Raw genomic sequence first — 21738 nt, 5'->3', positions numbered from 1 at the left:
TCAAGGTCACTGAACTATACTTTGGAAAGGTTTTCTGCAGTAAATCTTATCAAGGTTTACCCAGGGTGCTGGGGGTTCGATCAGATGATGCACTCATTCATTTCATTCTTCATTATCCCATAACTAGTTATGTCACCATCAAAGAACTTGTTCATTACTTCACTGCTATGGGATGAACAATTTAACAGCATGCTAAAAACCAGCATAATCACAAATGCTTTCATTAGAGGCTGTCAAGGTTTGAGTTTTGCTTGGTGTTCTGGGTTGTTTGTTCTTTTGTGCTGTTAGTTATTTTTGCATTTTATTGCGTTTGGTGGGCTTCTTCTCTTGCTGAGTGTTTCTTTCTCTCTCTTTCTCTGGCCACGCCTTGTTCTGGTGCTTTCCATGCACACCTGTCCCTGATTTGCTGATTACCACCTGCAGTTATTTTAGCTCACTGGGTGTTTGTCTCTCGCCAGTTTGTCGTGCCTTGTGCCTTCAATCCAGCTCTGTTCTTGCGTTCCATAGTTCTGCCTGCCTCTTTGTGTGTACCTGACCTCCAGCCTGTTGCTTTGACCGCGCCTGATTGCCTGATGTTTTTTGTATTGCTGCTTTCCTGGACTGCCTACTCGTGTACCGACCTCTGCTGTCTTCTACAGTAAAACCATGTAAAAACCAGAGCTGTTTGCTTGAGTCATACATTTGTGTCCTGCAGTTCCAGACCATTCAGCCTGATAGAGGCTAAAATAGCTACACTTGCCCACATACATACCTAGCTGTCCTGAAGATCAATAGAATACACAGATTGTGTTTTTTTTTTTTTTTCTTTGTGGCTCATCTGATGTTGAATGAAGTTGATTCGCTACAATATTCTATCTTCAGCCACTATAACCTTTGCATAGTGGTGTAGTTTTCAGTATGATGCAAAATGTTGGCCCTGTCAAATATGCAAATATGTGATTTCAAATTAATTTGATATACTGTGGAGACACTGTGCAAGATACAAATTAATACAATATATGCATGTGCCACGAGATGTCACAGTAACTCCACATTTCAGGACATAAGCAAAGCTTCTTCCTCTGTCAGTCTGCCTCATACCCACTCCCTCCTCTGAAACAAGCGGAGTCTTTCTTCAACAGGTTTTACGGCTCTCATATAAGGAAACCTAGATGTATGTGGATTTTAGTCAAACCACCTTCTTGATCATAGGGATATTTACCCTCTGAGATTTTTCAACAAATTTCTGAAGAGTAGCTGCTGTCCACATCTTGAAAAATAAATAAGTAATCAGCTATGCAGTTAGTACTGCTGTCTGAATGTGGGGGAGGGGCAGCAAGGCAGGACTAACGTACTAATCTTGAATACATGGAAATCTCATGCACTGAAAGTGCACACATGGACAGACCTAGAGTTTAAACAGGAGACAGAAAAGCTCAGGGCACAGAGGGAGTCTTGTTTCCTCAAGCTTAAGTCCTTTCATAAACAAGCGCAATGCAAAGTGTGGCATATGTCCCTGATTCAAACCTGGTGTATGGTTTTATTGTAGAGATGATACATTGCATGTGCATGCTACTCAGTCTGCTCAGTTGTGCAACTTTTTAATCTCGCTTTTGGAGGTCTCCTGCGACCTTGAAGAAACAATGTTAGCAATCCAGCAATTTGATAAGATGAACACAGCAAAAAAAAAAAAAAAAAAAAGACCAGAGTACAATGAAAGGTTGCCAGAAAAGCAATTGTTTTGGAAATTTATGATGTTAACAGTGTTTTTCTAAACAAATAATACAAAAGGACATTTTGCCTATTGCTGTTTCTGTTCCATATAAAAAAACAACAACAAAAAAAACATGTAGGAGGACTGGACCTGTGATTCCAAACTTCTGCTTACATAACAAAGGTGTTTTCAGTAATTTTCTACTTTTGTAAATGGGGGCCTATATAAAAAAAACTACTTAAACAGTTATTTCTAGACCACTAAGGACTCTGTCTGACAAAGAGATGGAGATGAGGCTGGAGAGGGTGTTAGTGACTCACTCTGTCTGTGCTGGGGCATGCTGGTACGGGTCAAGCTCTGGTGCTGTGCCTGCCACGAGGACAGCAAGGGGGCAGGCAACAACCCCTACACAGGAAAAATGACAAAAGGACAAAGCACCCACATAAGCATGCATGCTCACAGAAAAACCACCAGAATTAATTAGCACAGTCATGCACAAACACACAGACAGAGTTAAAAACAATGTCGTTATTCAACCCTTCATTCATAAAAAAAAATTTTTTGTTTTGTTTTTTTGACCAAAGATTCCTAAAGCACAGATTTTTTAGGGAGCGGAATAACTTCCTTCCTATAAACTATTATATATAAACACACACACAATGGTGTAGCATCCAGTTTGCTTTTTGTCTTTTTTTTTTTACACTTTTCCAATTCAATTTTTAATTTATTTTATTTATTTATATGACGGACATGCGCATGTGTGTGCTTGTGTGGAAATACATAAAAACGGACCGTCAGTCCATTTGGACATGCAGCAGGCGATCTGAATGTCACGTCTGACAGGACACACGTGTCAGGCCATGAGGGTTGCAGGTTGAGGAGCGGCACGCTGACAGGACCAGGACAAGCCAACAGTATGACAGATACGCCACTTCCACTCACATATCGGTAGAAATACGCCTTACCAAATGCCATTTGGTCAGTTATCACAGCGCTTTTTCTTTTTTTTAAGAAAATACGTTCATCTGCTTGTTGATTTTTGCCATTTCACGTTCCTGTTACAAGACAGTGATTGTAACTAGGCTCTGTAACCCCCATATTGAAAGAGTGGCTCCAGCAGATTCCAGGCACATCATCAGAGGTCTCTGTCCAAAAGAGTGCAGTCCTAGGAACAGCTAAGCTACTGCACTGAACAGAGGGAGATTTTATATATTTATTTTATTTATTTTTTACTTCAGCATCTTGTGCTGGTCAATAATTTTTGGATTTTCTTAAATATTTAGATTTTTTTTTTTTTTAATGGTTACTTTGCAGGTGTTTCTCAACACATTTTGCATTCTGTAATTAAAATTCAAGGATGACAATAATGCTGAGCATATTTGTTAGATACATATATACGGCCATGTCAATGTTGATATTATCCTTCAAGTCATGGCTGTTTGATTCATAAAAATATGTCTGTCGCCTCTTCAAGCTTGTCAGCAGTCCTGGCTTCTCAGCAGAGCCCTCTTGAGAATTACTGAGGAAGCTACTATGCTATACTGCCTCTTGTTAACTTGCAGTCCACATTAGAAAAACACTGTCGTAGGCAACGAAAAAAATAAAATAATTGTTGCCTGTCTCATTGCCGTATCATTCCTGTCCTGTCCATGTGCACATTTTGGTTCATCAGTATATGAAAGTCACAGTACACAGACAGACGTCTGGAAAAAAAATAAATGTCCACTGATATACAACTCAGCTTGGAGGTTAAGTAATCCAAAAATGTGTTTCCCCGCAGGGAGAGGCAGAGAGGAGACAGCAGGACCAGCAACCAGTTTCTCAAATTGGATTCTAATATACAAGAGAGACACAGAGGAACTGTCAGAGAGAAGAAGAAAACAAGTCCAGCCCAGCAGGTCCCACCTAGGCTATTTCAGAACCCCTTTAGGGGAGGAATGAGTTTCCCTGATCTGCTCTCATCCATGTCCATCCTTGACCACCAGCTGTTTCAGCAGGAGGTCTGCAGAAACCTCCTGTAGGGGTTTCATTTGCAGAAATGAAAACATTAAGCAATGAGAACAAGGCCATGTTGGAGGCTTCTTGAATGATTCTGACAGGCTATGGCTCCTTTATTAGAACTATGCAGCAGCTTTCCCTGTCAGTAATTTAGTTTTCTATACCGAGAAAAGAGAGCGTGAACACCCTAAACTTGAAAATCGGCATGATGGTGCTGAGAATGTAGCAACCTGGCGCTGTACGCTTCACAAGAACAAGGAGGCTGAAGCTGGGAAAATAAAAGGGCTTTTCAAATTATAATATCCTCATCAAAAATTTAACGCTGCAGCTTGGACTGAATTTGGCCATTTGAAAATGTAAAAATTAAAGAGAATAGAGAAATCTAAGTGGTTTTGTTAAGAACTGTACTCACATGTGAACTAGCATGATAAAACAGAAGCATTTTACATTTAGAATGCCCAAAAATGCCATGTGTCTACAGTGCATCAGTAAAGTATTCACAGCGGTTCACTTTTTCCACATTTTATTATGTTACAGCCTTATACCAAAATGGAGTAAATTCATTTTTTTTTCCAGGTGGACTCCAATTAAGCTGTAGAAACATCTCAAGGATGATCAGTGGAAACTGGATGCACCTGAGCTCAATTTTGAGCTTCATGGCAAAATAAATAAATAAATAAATTTTAAAAATGGGTTATTATGTGTAGAATTTTGAGCATAAAATGAATTTCATCCATTTTCAAATAAGCCTGTAACATAACAAAATGTGGAAAAAATGAAGTGCTGTGAATACTTCCAAGAAGGACTGTATATTGTTACAGCCAACTGAAGTGAAACGTCCAAGAATTGTTTTATGTGTGATAAATTCACACTTGATTTTCTTGAGAACTGACTTCTTTTGGATTGTCCAAAAAAACCATTAAAACAATAATAATGTTGCCAAAGTGTGATGTACTCTGAGAAGTAACCCACTTCTCCAAAGCAGATGGCAAAACCTCCTAAAGTAGGACAAGAACTTAAAAGGAAAGTAAAAGCTGTCTTCTCTAATCCTACAACCTTTTCGTGTTCCAGCAGTATTTAAGAGGTACCACGATACTAAGTCCCTGACACTACCTTTATCAATTAAATCCTCAACTCTCAATGCTGACTTATTTGTGAATCTGTGTCAGTGTGTATGCTGGCGTCCATGATGCAAGAAGACAGACATGGATGATCTATCAGGTGACATAAGATCGGGACCTGAGGCAGAATTGGTTCTTTGACCCCCTACCAATTAGCGCTGATCTCCAACTTTGTTCAGGCCTCCTATCCCTCCTTTGCCTCTCTCTCACTTTGACATCCCATCCTCCTCTCTCTCCCAATTCCATTCATAGTCTCCATACACTGCATTTTTGATTGCATTTTAATGATATTTGTGTCATATTTGGAAATTAAACAGTAAACTAAAATCTTCACTATCCAACATACTGTCTTACACTCTGTCTAAAGCGGGGTGCCCAATGCGTCGATCGCAAAGATAGTGTGGGTTGATCGCATGGTATGAAAACTGGCCTGTAGGCATGGGCAAGTCGGGGGTTCAGCCAAACCTCCCACATCTCCTACATTTAGTGTTTGATGCTGCGAACTGTTCATGAAGCAGCTTTGAGTTGAAAAAACAATTGTTGTCGCATCTGTCTCAAAGTGCAATGACAGTAGAACACCTGCAGTAAGCTTTACAAAGACATTTTTACACTTTTCTTTAAAGCTCTATTATAAGTACTACTACTAGTACTTATAATATTAATATAATAATAATAATTTAAACAACTAAAATATCTGAGTCAGTACTGCTCTGGGACTAGGTTTTACTACAGTTCTCCTCCAAGTTTAATAGATGAGCCAATGTATGTTTCACATTTATAATGTAGGTAGATGATTTTGATTTGGACATTTTAAAAGTAGCTCACAGGCAGAAGTGTGGCCACCCTCAATATAAAGCATTAAATGCACTGACTGCATGCAGAGCCCCCCCGCCACACACACACACACACACACACACACACACACACACACACACACACACACACACACACACACACACACACACACACACACACACATATCCTCAATTTAGACTGCACAAAAATGTATATACCAGTGACAGAGCTCTGGTGCAGAACAGGCAGCTTAGTGGGTTAACAAGTAGACCTGGGTTTGATTCCAGCTCAGGCTACCTGTTTATTTCCTTCGACAAGACACTTCATCTGCCATGTCCCAGTCCACCCAGCTGGAAATGGGTACCCCTTAGTTGGCAAAGTAACCTATGATGCACTGATGTCTCATCCAGGGGGAGTTGTAGAGATGAAGACAAAGGACTTGTTAGTGGACATGAAAGGAGAGGAGACCTCATCAACCACCATTTATCCAGGAGCTTGAAATGGAGAGGGTGAGCAGCTTTAAATACCTGGCTCAGCGAGGACCTCACCTGAACACTGAACAAAAAAACCTTCTCCCAGCAGGGTGATGTCCGTCACTCATTCTCCTGCTTTTTTTCCTCTTAATATTGTGGTTATGACTCGCAGACTGTTTGCTTTTTCCTGTCGCAAATCCATGATGGCAATTGACTGGGTTGTTCACCAGGCCCTCGAAAAGCTGGGCAGTTCATCTTTCAGCAGGACAATGACCCTAAGCACACAGCCAAGATATCAAAGGAGTGGCTTCAGGACAACTCTGTGAATGTCCTTGAGTGGCCCAGGCAGAGTCCAGACTTGAATCAAGTTGAACATCTCTGGAGAGATCCGAAAATGTCTGTGCACCGACACTCCCCATCCAACCTGATGGAGCTTGAGAGGTGCTGCAAAGCGGAATGGTCAAAACTGCCTGAAGATAGGTGCACCACGTTTGTGGCATCATATTCAAGAAGACTTGAGACTGTAATTGCTGCCAAAGGTGCATTAACAAAGTACTGAGCAAAGGGTGTAAATACTTATGCATATGTTCAAAGTTTTTTATTTTTAATAAATTTGCAAAAAAAAAAAAAAAAAAAAACCTTCTTTCATGTTGTCATTATGAGGTGTTGGGAGTAGCATTTTGAGGGAAAAAATGAATTCCATTTTGGAATAAGGCTGTAACACAAAATGTGGAAAAAGTGAAGCGCTGTGAATACTTTCCGGATGCACTGTACACATAGACAATTTTTTACAAGTGGCCATAAATGTTTACTTTTGTGGAAAAAAGGTGACTCATAGGGCCTACACTGTATGCCGAGGGATCGCCACGACGACAACATGATTGAAATGAAATACGTGCAGACAAAGCAGATTTTAGTCAAGGTTTGTGTCAATTTATGTCTGCAACTGTGTCTTTAATATACTCTGTAGGCCAAACTCTTTGGGTTCAGAGGTGCTGGCAGCCAAAGACCTGACTGCTCACTCTACATGGCTTCTGAAATATTTCTAGTGTTCTTATCAATACGTCAGACAAAAACCTGCCAAAAATATTAATTCCTGGTGGTTTTATTGGTGATAGCTCTGTAGAATTTCTGACACTGTAAAACCTTAATGTAGCGTGCAACCCTGTCTGACTTACAAACACAGTTGCACCTGTGCTGAATCACCTGTGAATTCTACAAGTAAGCTATTTATGGCTGTGGGAAGAGGATTTGGGTTGGGGGTGCTGCACAGGAGTGTCTTGCTAAGCTGAAAAGAAAACGTCCAAAAAGGCCAAACACAATATTGTGTTGACATAGAATTAGTTCATTTAAACCACCTACTCTGTGACAGAGCACAGAGTAGATTATAAACATCAACAAATCAAAGATTAAATGTTTGTGTAAATAAGCTGAAAAGAATTTTAAATGTTTTAAAATGATCATTTGTTATTCTGTTTTTGTCATATGGCAAATGTGGGAGGGGTGCCGTGACACCTGCAGCACCCTCAGCACCCCTACTTTCCACAGCTATGCAGCTATTCATCTTTTAAAACCAAGGGGTCTTCAACTGGTTCAAAACGCTGCTGCCAGACTTGTGACACCAAGCAGAAGGTTTGACTGCAGGCCTATTGTGCGTCCCTAGGGTGAATAAAAAGTCAGCGGGTTACAGAGCCTTTTCTCACCGCGGCCCAGCTCTGTGGAATGATCTGCCTGTGCAGATCCGACAGTCGGACTCTGTGACTTTTAAGGCTATATTGAAGAAACACTTTTTTCCCTGTTTTATCATTAGTATTTTATACGATTGTGTGTCTTCTTTGATTCTTTTTATTTATTTTACTTATTTGTTTTAAATTTTTATTTTGTTTTAATCTTAATTCATTTTATTCTGCCTTTTAAATTATGTTTGTGAAGCGCCTTGAGGCAACTAGTCCTGATTTGGTGCTATATAAATTAATAAATTTGAATTTGAAATATTTTGGTCTTACTAGAATACTTTAGTCTGAGACGGTAGCCAAAAACTGTGCAATGTGTGAGCACCCCAAAGTTCTTTCATTTGTGGATCTCTACCTCTGCTGTCTTGTGTGTCCTCTGTTCCCACCACTCCTCCCGCCCTTTCAAGTGTAATTTTCTCTCCCTGCTTATGTGTGAAAATAAAGCGATCTAAAACCATATCAAAGAGATAGAGTCAAATGAAAAAGTTACAGAAAAAGCATGGCAAAATAAAGTACAGAGCTGAGGAAAAAAGAAAGGAAAATGACCGGGTGAGTAGGAGACATAAACAACAAAGAAGAGTGGAAGAAGAAGGGTGTTTAAAAAGCAGAAAGGTAGGAGGGAGGATTGCAATTATCCTCCACGTCTGGCTGATGAAACAACCTTTTGTGATGCCATTGTTTCTTTGCTGCTTCTCATTTGTATGTTTGTTTATCTGGGTTATTAAGAAGGTCGCTACCTCAGTCCTTAGTCTGATGAACTCATTGTTTAGACAGATTGCATGTGCCCACACTTGGGCACCAAAGGCAGAAGATGAAAACACACACACACAAAGCACAAACACACACACACACACACACACATAAAGCACAAACACATACAGATGTACACAAATATCAACTCACGTGCCACTTTATTAGGTACACTATGCTAGGACCAGGTTGGACAGCTTTCATTTTCAGAACTGCCTCAATGTTTCATGTCATCGATTCAATAAGGTGCAGGAAGCACTCCTCACAGTCTGTGGGTTTAGTCCACATCAACATGTCAAAAGAACGCACTTCCGTGACCATTACACAACCTTGAGCAGCCTGATATGAGGCAGAACAGAAGCATGTGTTCACTGACACCAGATGATGAGCCTACCATCTGAACTTCAACAGATCTACTTAGCAACATCAATATGCATAAATGAATTGGGTTCCTGCCACACAACTGGCTGATTAGATATTTGCTTCGATGTGCAGTTGAACAAGTGTACCTAATGAAGTGTCCAGTGACTGTAAGACTGCTTTTCCACTGTGGCTTCAAAAAACAACTGTTTGGTCTACTATTTGTATCTCTCATATAAACAGAGATACACTCAAAGCATATGCGGCTTTTTTTCTCAGAACATGCTGTAGGGCACAAAATGGATTAAAATAAGAAAGTGGAGGAGCTGCAGCCCTACGGCATTGATATGTTGCCAAACCCGTCCTACAAACTGTGAAGAAGTTAGGAGATGAATCCGCAAACTACAATCGGTGAAACCAGCCTACACAATGACAATCCATTGAGGAGAGTGTAACAAATGCTTGAATATAGCTTATGACAGCATGGGTTGGTGGTCATGAACTCTGCTTTTCAACTAGAGTTAAAAGCACACAGATGTTTTACTGAAGTCGATGTTTAAGTTGATGCTCTTTTTCTTGGCATGGCCCCCACCTTTTGACCTCCCGCCACTAAAGTGTATACGCTACCCACTGGGCTACTGATGAGGCCACAAGGTATCATCAGAAAAGCCATATAAAAACTTTACAGGCTGTGTCCTTTGACATCAAAATTATTCTTGGCTGTTCCTTCTCGCTCAGCACTCATAAATACCCTCAGAGGGCAAGTGCGACTTCCACGCTCTGATACACCAGCACGTCTAATGTCAGAGGGGAGGAGAATCAACACAAAGGGCATTTCGGAGAGCAGGAGGAGGAAAACAATAAAGTTAACACTGGATTATGAGTCCGTTCACGTGTCTGTGTTACACTGGAGGAAAAGACTCCTGGAAAGTGAAAACAATCAGGCTTGTGAATATGCATTTGAGGAACAACACAATATTTGTGCTGGGGCGGTGGGGGGGTGGGGTTACTGAGTGAGAATACTAAGAGGCTGACTCACAAAACCGCTTTGAAAAAATATATGAAAGACATGAGTTAAAACTGGAGGGCTATATTTAGAATTATGCAAACCTGAGTTTGCTGAAGGAGCTGAACCTGTCAGTGTAATATCAAGGACTTCAAAATGATCTAAAGGCAAAAAGAGTGGAGTAAAAAAAAGTACTCCTGTCTCATTATTTGTTTACATGCTGCAAGCAGCCTTAGCTAACCTTTTAGCAGCAACCGCATGCTCTGAACAGTAAAATGCCATCCCATAAACCTGCAAAACACAGTCAAAGGAGACAGCAGTCTGGGAAAACATTTTCATTTAGAAGATAATCAAAGAACCACTCAAAGACAGAGGACCACAGAGCACAGGGATAGACCCAAACTGACTGTACGTAAACCTCTGTGTTACACAACACATCAGGTACTCCAGGTTAAACAAAGGTTAGACACATTAATCAGCAACACCATCAATACATTAAGATGGCAGGGGCCATCACACTGTTCACCCTGTGGAGCAGATTCCAATTAAGTCGACTGACCCTGATATTTCCATCGTTGCCATGGCAACTGTTGTACAAAATGCTTTTTGGTTACCAATCATTTTGGTTTGTTTGTATCTCAAGGATTCCCAGTACTGGTCCTCTGAGACCTTAACATGCACTTGACTGGCAGAGTGCACCTGAATGAGCTAGCTAGTCAGTATCTGGTAGAAGAGGGAGATGAAACGAGGTACAGGTTAGAGATCATTGAGGACCAGGACTGGGAACGCCCAGTACCAGGTTGGCTGTGAGCTACTTTTATAGCAAGAGCCCAGTGTAGTGAGCTAATGTAGGACAGTGACACTGTTCTCAAGTTGTGTTTGAAGAGCATAAAGAGAAAGTCCATTCTCATTCTTCTCAAACATCAAAATTACTGGGTAGTGTTTCATTTATGACATGCGGGTAGAAAATTAAACAAGGCACCCTAAACCCCCTCCTCCTCTGCCATGTTTTTTCAACCTGATGGGAGTTCCCAAGGTATCCCCAGGATAGATCAGATATACAGTCACTCTCGTGCTTTCTGCATCTTCTGTGGTGACGCCTGCCAGCTGCACATATCCAGATAACCTTCAAACCGAGGCATTCAGGGGCCACTCCAGTGTGATTTGCTAATCACATCAACTGGTGCTACTGTGAAGGAACAGGGAGTTCCTCCCTCTAGGTGGGCCCAGCTAACCTGTGAGTGGAAACTAGGTGAGGGCTCAAATAACATTCTGTCCAATTACGATTTCCATAAAAAGCCATTAATTTTTCTACCCTGATTAATCTTTCAGCACTCAGGCAATGCCTTATTCCCATGCGTCACCATGGTAGCATCCACATTTCTTTAATGCTATTGCTTTCTACTCATTTTGTTTGTATTCTGCTTGACTGTGACTTCCTTTGTCTGTACACCAACCTTTTAGCTGAGAGCTGGTCTATTAGGGGAGTGTTTACTCGGCACCCTGCCTATGGCACTTTTGCTACTGAATCAATACTTGGCTGCCACACAGCATGCTATTGTGGCAAAAAACAGAACACACATCTTTCTGCACAACTCCTCTCACTACTTCATTCCCCATATGTATTCTTCTCCCTCTTCCGCTCTGTCTCTCTCCTACATCCTTTCCCTCAGTTGCTCAATCATTAATACCATCATTGCTGCTCCCAGTTTAGTAGGAGCTCTATTAACCATGTGGGACAGAATGTTGAGTTTACTGACCACTGAATTATTCCATAGAGAGGACATGTGTTTGCCTCCAACAATTTGGACATGGCTGGTCAGAGGGAGGCAGCAGACAAAGGAAAACCTGACAGAGTAAAATAAATGAAGTGACTCAGCATCATGAACACATGGACAAGATTTACAGCTGGCATTAAAAATGACATTCCCACATACAGATAGTCTGCTGGGCCACAGCCGAGGCCACTGCATTACTACCACATTCAACACATGATGGAAGAGCCTTGGGACCTGGATGAAAACCATGCAGGAGCTGACAACCAGCCCATTCCCACATTTCAAAAGTACGTATCAATCTGCCATAGCCAGGTGAAACCTGGCTGTCCCATTGGCCTTTTCTAGTTGCCTGGGTTAAAAGTGAGGCACCTGCATCCTGGATCATGCTCAGAGAAACTCACCATATGACCAAAATATCATACCTTGCAGTCTCGCTAAGTAGCTGCTTATCTGACACAAAGTCGAATCAAATGTATCCCAAGATCCTTTGATTAGACCTAGTACCAAAAGTGGTTAGTGTTCAAGTCCTACAACCATATAGTAAGACAGCTAACACCAGAACTTAAAAAACTGGCCTTCATTCAAAAAGACAGACATAGCCAAAGAGCTCTGTCCACCAACCTCCTAACTCCCATAAGCGCTTCTCAGGCATTCCTCAGTCTCAACAGCCCAGTCTCATGTTTTTTTTTTCGTGCTCCCGTGACGAAATGAGTCAAATTTTCGTGACGGAGCTTTTTTTAACTCACTATTACTAACCCTACTCCCACCGCCAACCCTAACCATAACCTAATATTACTCCTTCCCCCCACCCTAACCACAGCCACCCGACCCGACAAGAGAAGAGAGTCTCTGTACAAGTTCAACAATTCCACTGCATACAGATACACTTCTGATAGCCAGGTTCAGAAAGTCATTAAAAGCCCAGATGTTAGTCCTGACTGAAGACAACTGCAAGACTATCCGAAATGTCACTCAGCTTCTCTCTACAATCAGAGTATCCACTGAGTCTGCAAATACTACAGCATCTTCTGTGATGTCAAGGTCAGTAATATTTTCATTGCCAAAACAAAAAAAGCTAACTCAAAACACAGGCCATTTAACAGTGTAGGAGCCAGAATACATCTGATGAAGGCCAGTATTCACAGCGGAAAAAAGTCAAGAGATTCTGCCCCAGTACAAGCTGGCAATGATGTCCAGCAACTAGTTGGGGATTTTGTACTTAAAAAAAAAAAAAAAAAAAACACAAACCCTGAACAGCATAGTTGTTGAGCATGATCTGTGTTGTTAGTTTTATGAATGTTTGGACTCACAGTATGGTTGGGTGGTCTCCAGTACGTTTGTGTGGCCTTATCGTATTGCTGCTGCATCCGTTTATCTGTCTGTCTGTTACCAAGTCGTAATGAAGCAGGAGCCCTCTGGTGGTTACACTGGCACCTGCCCTGCCGTCCCTGAGAGGGCTGAAGAAGCAATGCCAAAGGAGAGACAGATGAATGGAAAGAAACAAACTGTTGAGATACAAATCCCTTAAACTCAACAACACAGTACAATGAAATAAACCAAACTTGAAGTATGTGTAGAATAGTCCTTTCATGGTAAGTTCAAAAATCCTCCAATCAATTAAGCCTTATGTTTACTCCATGTACATTTTCACAGAATTCTAACCTTTATTCCCAAAAGAAACTGGTTGTTTTAACAGCTGCATCTGAGTCTTAATGCATTTCATTTTTAACTTTTCACACACTCACTCCTTATCATGAGAGATAATCATTTTCTGAGTATTTTTTCAGCTCAGTGATAAATTACATCGGCTGCAAGACAATCAGCAATGTGTACTTGGCTGAAAATAGTGTTGCAATTCAATTGAAAGACTCATATTGGCAGCTTTAGTACAAACTGATGCAGCTTAAACAATAATCATGAGCACTCCTCCTCAGCAGCTGTGACAGCAGCATCCCAAACTGCATTCTGTCAAACAGGCCTGAGATGACAGGTTACCGTGTTTGACAGTTCTTCTCACTTCTTCAGACATGCACAGCCTCTCTGTCATCATGCTCTGCAGTGTTTCTGATTGAGTTTCCTCCTTGTGTCACTCAGCAGTTTCCAGGGCTTGACAATAAGGCAATTTATGCACTGGCCCACAGGGCCAGTAGAATTTGAAAGTTACTGGCCCGGATGAAAATATCACTGGCCCATACTTTCACACCCGCGCCGAACCGACGGCCGCTGCGTTGACCCAGTAAATATACAATACTCTAACTGGCAACTTGCGTTGACCCAGTAAATTTCACCAGTAAAAATTTATTTCTGTGACAAATTATTCCAAATTATTTCAAATAACCATGACAGTTTCTTAAGATTTGATTATTTATAATTTGGTGCACATGTCCTCCTCATGCATGAGACGTCCTTCCACCCTCTCACGCCCCAAACACTCATCCATACACTCTTCATCAACCTCATCCTGGCTGAGGAACATGTCCTTCAACCTTAAAGACGAGAGTTCTTCCTCCATTTTATTTTCTAATTCTTGCAGCTCTAGAGCCAGCTCTTCATCAGAAATTCATAATATTCACTGCGATCGATCTTGCGTAAGCGAAAATGATGCGTCGATGTTGAAGCGAAATTAAGCGCCACATCAGAAGATGCTCCTGCAGACGAAGTTCTTCTGCAGATTCGTATGCACTTCGGCAATATTCGGAACATTGCCGAAGTGGCACGGAAAGAGATGAAGACGGCCCCACGCATGCGCCGTAGCTACCACAACAAACATGGCAGATGATGTAGCGAAAATGTTCAATTTCTACATGTATTTTGACAGATTTCTTCACGGTAAGACTAATAAATTTGCCCAAAGTGATTTTAATTCTTACTGGCCCATACGGACCAGTGAAATATGAATTTCACTGGCCCGTGGTGGCCCAGAACGTGTAAAAAAGGCCGCCGGGCCATCGGACCACTGCTATTGTCGAGCCCAGGTTTCCCTTTACCACTTCATCACATCCTTTCATTTATCTGTTTTTTTTATGTGATCATATCTGGTAAATGCTTCAAGGCATAAGAGTTTGTTAACTTGCATGACTCACTGTGAACTAAATGACAAATGTCACAAGCTGGACCTGAGCTTTGTTTGTATTATATTTTTGTTTATTAATTTATTACAACTACAACTGAAGAATTCTGCATAGTTTACCTTTGGTGTTTGGATTTTTAGCGTTGGCTTTTATGCATCCTTGTGTTTCATGCAGTAACATGAAACTGCAGCATCATTCATTTTCTCCAACCTAACTTTAGGTACCTAGCTTATACTTTGGGATAAGCAGTGATTCAATCTCCCTTTTACACACACACACACACACACACACACACACACAGACACACACACACACATACACTTTCAGTTGGCACACTCATTAACTGCAGGCACATACATATCTGAGAATATTTCCTAACTTTTTTTTCCCCATTCCTTTTGCTTGTTGAGGTTGAGGGGGCAACAATATTGTGCTCGACTCAAGAACCTGCTGTGGGTGGGTGTAAATTCTAATTGGAAGGATAACACGTGGCAGGGAGGCTGGCGAACAGACCTTGACTTGACATTTTGGTATTTCTAGATACAGCGGGGATTTGAATAATGTCAGCCAGACATACGTTTGTTTGGTTAACAAGGGAGCCTTGGTCACGACACTAATGAATGTTAGAGTGCACACAGAGCTAGCTAAGAGAGCAGAACACAGGCTATTTGCAGACAGACATAACCATGTGAGGGAACACACTGCAGTGCATTCAGGTGCCCAACAACATTCCAGCCACAACCTGAACTCCCACATATGATGAAGGGCACTACAGCAGGTATTCACTGACCACCAAACAGCAGAATGCTGGAATACATTCCATGCATTATTATTTCTGCTCTATCTTATATATAAAAAGGCAGCTCTATGTATCTATGTCCATGATAAATTTTCACAGAGTCCGTCACAGGCCAACAAAAGAGGCATGATACCATTCATTTCTACATCCAGAATACCTTCATTATGAGTACATTCCAGAGTCCAGAGTACATTCATTGAAAATAATCTAATAAAAATACTGAATTCATATACTTACATAAATGATGGTCTCTACTTTTGCATGACATGAAGGCCCCTGCTGGTGGTGGTATAAACTAATGCATTCATTAATTCACAAAACCTCCACGGGGGAACAAAAACAAAATAACTTCCTTCTTATCCTTGTTCCCTATGTTTCACATAGTCTTCACATTAAATTAAATTGATGTCAAAAGACAGCAGAAGACACACCCAGGGTGACTGAAGGTGGTGAACAAAACAGCAATATGCTTTATAAATGTGAACAAAACAGCAGCATTTCAGGTATAATGCAGTGATGGTGATGCTCAAGAGTCAAATGTCAGAATCTTGCCAGATAAAAATAATATCAAAGCTAAATTCATCTGAGGAAACAAACTTGCAGCAACAGATTTCTAGCTGAAAATTCATGCCATATGCTATATAAGCATTTGTTCCAGCAAGTGATTTTGCATCTTTCAAGGAATATGAGCAAGCACATGTATAAAAATGCAATATAGAGGCCTCTCTGCAATGTTTCAACACAGTAATTACATGAACAGACACACATCGTTAACTAGAAGGGTACCCATTACACATCTAATGGTTGTCTTACAGATGCAAAATATAAAAAATGAGGCAATAGTTGCCAACATGCAATGTGTGTGATCACAATGTTATTGCAATACTTATGCAGGTACTAACTGCTGAAAGTGCAATAGTTTACAAGTACTTGTGCAAATATAATATGCTTTTCCAAAACTGAGATAAACCTGCACCATTCATTGTAATGCAGATTATTACCTGATGTGCAATTTCGGATTATGTTTATCCCAAGTACACGTAGCCTTTTGTCAGAGTTCAAAAGCCAAAACATCCTAATGTTGCAGGACAAAGAGTTGTAGTTTCAAAGAGCCACTGGAAAATTTAATTGTTTCTGAAGTCAAGTTTGCCCTCTTCAACTTTCAAAGTTGTTTTATTCATTTTTAATAATTTCTCAAAAATAAATAAATGCATTTAAATTCCCTTTGTCAGATTAAGTAGCTCAGTGCTAAAATATAATGTTTCTATTCCAGGCTATGCACAGTATTTACATTATGCACATTACTGTCATTAAGTTTTATCAGAATGAATTACTTGTGTTTGTGTAATCTTTTGAAAAACAAAACCAAACAAACAGATACGGTGGTTGTTACTTTGGGAGAAAATAATGTCAGAAGAACCAAACATATACGAGAGGGGAACTGTACTTCAGCAATAGACTGTGGTCTTCCTCCCTCACAAGAAGCCAATATTCACCAACAACAGGTTCCAAACAAGCCCACTAGAACAGGCATTAGTTATACTGCAATAACAATAGTTTGTACAGTATTCAAAGTAGTGACAGTGGCATCATCACCACTGATTAACACAATTTTATTTTAATGCAAGATGCAACAACTTAAAATTGAGGAGCTTTCCAAAACACCTGCACTTTCATGCCAAGTGGTAATGAAAACAAATGGAAGGCATGAGTGTTCTGTTAGGTATCATGTGCCTTCAGAATGGTGTTACAACATCAATGACATTTGCACAACACTGCATTGTAGAACCTTTTTACCACAGGGACAGTACTGTCCTTATTTTAGAGAAACAACTACCCAAAAAACCCAGACAATCTACTGACAGACAATCTGTAGCAGAGTCCTCAATTGTATTACCCATGTGTTCTGGTATTTCTCTGATACAAAAAATAATACTGTGTGTCACTCACAATGTGCTTTGTCATTTTTCAATGAAGTCTGTAAAAAAATGTGTTTCTTTAGCCAACATGAAACTAGGTTATAGTTGACAAAACTTTTTTACACTCATAGTTTGCATGTAAAGCTTAAAACCTCTTGTTTGGTGGTGAGGGGTGTTGACATGTATTGATAACTCTGAACATAATAACATTTACTTCTGAAAGATCTTCAATTGTGATTGAGCTTTTTTTTTTCCTTAAACAATTGTAGACAACATGCACGTAAAGCTAAAGCAGAAACTGTGATAGCTGAGACTACAAAAGATGAAGTTAAAACACATTTGTGCACAGAGCTTACTGCAGGCACTCTATGCATGCTCCACATAGCTTTTTTATTTGGCAACATGATGATATACAAATTTGTTGAGCCACACAACATTTTACAGCTGATAGTTTTCAACATCAGGTGACTTGTGTTCCAACCAAACTCACTATTTGTTCCTGCTGCTGTAGCTGTTGACACTGCAGTGTGAGCTGAGCAATGGTCTTGTCTCGACTTCTCAATTCTTCTCTTAGCATATGCACCTCTGTAATCAGCTCTTCCAACTGCAAACACACATAATCCAATACTTACTCCAGGGACAGTCAGCAATATCAACTAGAAATGGGAAAATTGGGGGAAGATTCTAATTGGTCATTGCTGCAAATCAAAAAGAAAAGATTTTTACCTGTGATGCAGTGGTACCGTCCTCACTCTCCTCAGGAACATCAGCTGGAGAATCAGTATCCTCCAGCTGGGAACAAACAAACATATACAGGTATACAGGTTTGTGTAAGTACACATGAATGCGTAGAGACTGAGCCAGATTAATGGCAAATGCCTTATGAGAGTCTCAAGAACCATGTGATATGCCCTTGTGCAAAAATATTACTCAAACACATATTCTACTGACCCTGAACAGTCAGCAGCCGATGCTAGTTACCCCGGGCATAAATATAAAGTATCTCTTTGAACATAAAATTGATTACTTTCATGCTGTATAATAAATGTCCTCTTCAGATTATTTTTCTTCTTTCAAATTTGGTCCAGATGTCTTCATGTTCATGCAAAATGCTCTAAGGTTATTTATTATTTCAATTATTGTTTGTTTGCTTAATCATTTACAATATTTTAAACAATTATTTTGGTATTAAAAATAACAATAATATTAAAAGATAAATCCCAACACAGAAAAAAGGGCATAAAATAATTCACCAAAATGCAGGGGAAAAAAGTGCGGTACAACTGTTGGTTCAATATGTGATGCTCTTTAAAGGAAGAAAGTGATTATTTTGAAAGTTTGCTAAAATTGTGTGTTTGTATATTACATACAAAATCAGATGGTTAAGTAACCAAACAGTTACAGGATGATAAATTATAAAAACCCATGCACTGGTTTGCACAGAGACACAAAACAAAATTAACTCTAATCAATTAGTAGTCCACTTCTACACTCCTGTGCCACAACAGGAATATTTGAGTCAGGAGTATTACAGCATGCAAAACATCTTTAAAGGCCCCTTCACACATAGTACGAAGAAGTCCAACTCAGGGCGACTCACAGCAAAACAGCTCATATGAGCGAACCATGAAACACTGCGCCGACGGGCAGGCGACAGTTCGTGCACACGGGAACACGGTGCGAGGAGCTGCGCAATGTGGCTACATCGCTGCTGTGCTGATAAAATAAATAAATAATTTTTAAAAATTCATGCTGCAATGGTTTTGTGCACATGGGAACAAAGCAGCTTTTCACAACAGCTGCTGTGAAAATAAAAAATAAAAATTACACGCCACCCAAGGGACTCAAACCTGCACTTTCCAAAAGCTCTGACTGCTAGTCTGAAACGTTACCACTGAGCTACCACTGCTGTCCTGTGAAAGGTGCGGGAAACTGCCTGATATCAGGAAGGACATGGACGTATTAAAAAAATAAAACCACACACTATATAAAAACACTGCATTGTATTGAATCCTTCTTATCAAGTGGACAATACAAGTATGATCCATCTGTTTCTCTGTAGATGACCCATGGTCACAGACGTACAGTCATGAAGTGACATGAATGGAGCAGTGTACTCATCTCATCATGTCCACATCTGCTGGCGCATGTCCAGCTGGCCCCGCACGGGTGTCCTGCCCGACACGCATGCCTTGTGGATGGCGCAACGCAGGACTGACACCACGTCATGTGGAACAGAGCTCACACGGGTGACGTGACAGTCAGATCACCCGCTGCATGTTATGATCTGACGGTCCATTTCAACCTGGGGGTAGCCTTTGTTCGCATGCTCGCAGCAGCCCGTCACCACAGTGATATATGTTTTTAATTTATGCCCATGTGAGGACAGCAAGCAGACACACGTGTCACAGTAGGCAGTTATTAGTCCATGTCCGTCCATACACAGTACGTGTTGTCCAGCCGTGACGTCCAGATCCACAGATCTCCACAGCCGCTTCTGTCGGCAGCCACACCTGTCAGTTCATCACACACACCAACGTGTCACTGTGTCTGTTTGTAAAGCCACACTCATGGGGCACTCAAACAAATTTCACTGCCAGCTCGACAGTGATTGTCTGGTGACTGTTTTCATGTTAACAGTGCAAATGGCCACACATTTTCTAAGTGCAATGCGAGTGGTGTTAGATGATGGCCGATACTGGAATTTGGCCGTGAGAGGGTTCGATGGGCACATGATGGGCAACACACACTTTGTCTTTCAGCTGCTGGTCTGCGCAAATATTTGTAGCAACCAGTGTACGAGGTGTTGGAAGCAGCTACGAATTTACACATTTTGCATACAATTCCTGCTTCATGCGCACCTTATGCGCAATTCAACCAAATTCGCACTATGTGTGAAGGGGCCCCAAATTGTTAAACCACATGGTCCAAAAATCAACACAGCACAATGGAGATACAGTTCACAGCTCATATCTACTCTATGTAGAAAATTTTGAGATGAAAGCAAAATTGTAACCCTTTGACATACAAGTAAAAAAGTACTGAACCACAGCGGTGCAGTGGTTAGTCTTCTTGCCTCACAGAAAGAAAGTCCTGGGTTGAATTAAGCTCATCATTGCCGAGTTCCTTTCTGTGTGGCATCTGCATGCTCGACCCATGTCCTCCCACCATTTAAAAAATAAAATAATTACAGTTTGATTAATAACTATGTACTTCCATAAGCATAATGATTTCAATAACTAAAAATGTAGATTATATTTATTTGATCAAACAAGCCATTAGGGGTGTGAATCGTACAACAACTCACGATTCAATTCGAATCAGATTCTTGGGGTGACGATTCGATTCAGAATCGATTTTCGATTGAAAGAGCTCTGAGAAATAGTTACATTACTTAAAAAATGTTTATGTTTAAGAAAATGCAGCTTTACAAGGTTAATCAAGTGATTCTAGATGTAAATTTACTTATCTGCTTTGCTCGTTCAGAGTTGGCTGGCAGTTTAGCGAAGCGCTGGTCAGTAGTCGGCAGAGACCGCTGCTCCACTTCTTTTAGCTCCGGGTGATGGCGTAGCATGTGGGCTTGCGGATTTAAAGTGTTTCCGAAGTACTTGACTTTCATTTTGCAGATTTTGCACACTGCATAAATCATGTCAAGTTCCTTCTTACGCAGCAAATAATAAAATCCAAAATGTGCCCAAACATTTGCCTTCAGCAAAGACGGTGCTGGCTGAATTAGCTCTTCGTCCGCCATGTTAAGCTGCAGCTCACGAATGTTTGAAGTGGATCCGCCCCTAGTGGGGATGCTGTAGTATGGAGGCCGTTGCCTGACAAACAGTACATGCAGCTACATGCAGCAAGTAAGCAAGAAAATGTTTAAAAAAATGATTTTTAAAAATCGATTCTTGGACATTTTGGATCGATTCAGAATCGTAATAAGTAAGAATCGCGATTTGGATGTGAATCGATTTTTTCCGGCAGCCCTACAAGCCATCTAATGAATGTATAGTTTGTTTCAATGCAAAATTCCGAGTGCTCCTCACTGAGTTTGGGCCAAAAGATCAGTTAGGTTTCATCTCATTTTAGGGCCCCTTCACACATTAACACGAAAGATACAGAAACCGTAAGAAAATCTGCGAACCAAACACGAAATGGGGAACCAAGAAACTTTCCACCTGCTGTTGTGAGGGACGCACGGTCACACAGGTGTGCAATACACACCTGCGACGGTTTGTGCATGGTCGA

At 40.7% G+C, this 21738-nt stretch overlaps 1 protein-coding gene across 1 annotated transcript in view; it reads right to left on the bottom strand.

The window, feature by feature from the left end:
- Nucleotides 1–21738, bottom strand: part of ccser2a (coiled-coil serine-rich protein 2a) — a 98386-nt gene that overhangs the window by 22313 nt on the left and 54335 nt on the right. The window contains 3 exon segments of the mRNA XM_034184574.1: nucleotides 13018–13164; nucleotides 17987–18100; nucleotides 18223–18288. Coding sequence (XP_034040465.1) covers nucleotides 13018–13164; nucleotides 17987–18100; nucleotides 18223–18288 — 327 coding nt within the window.

Source organism: Thalassophryne amazonica, chromosome 13 (assembly GCF_902500255.1).
Source record: "Thalassophryne amazonica chromosome 13, fThaAma1.1, whole genome shotgun sequence".
Lineage (NCBI taxonomy): Eukaryota > Metazoa > Chordata > Actinopteri > Batrachoidiformes > Batrachoididae > Thalassophryne > Thalassophryne amazonica.
The sequence above is the reverse complement of the archived record's forward strand: the minus strand, read 5'-3'. Positions and strand labels throughout refer to the sequence as shown.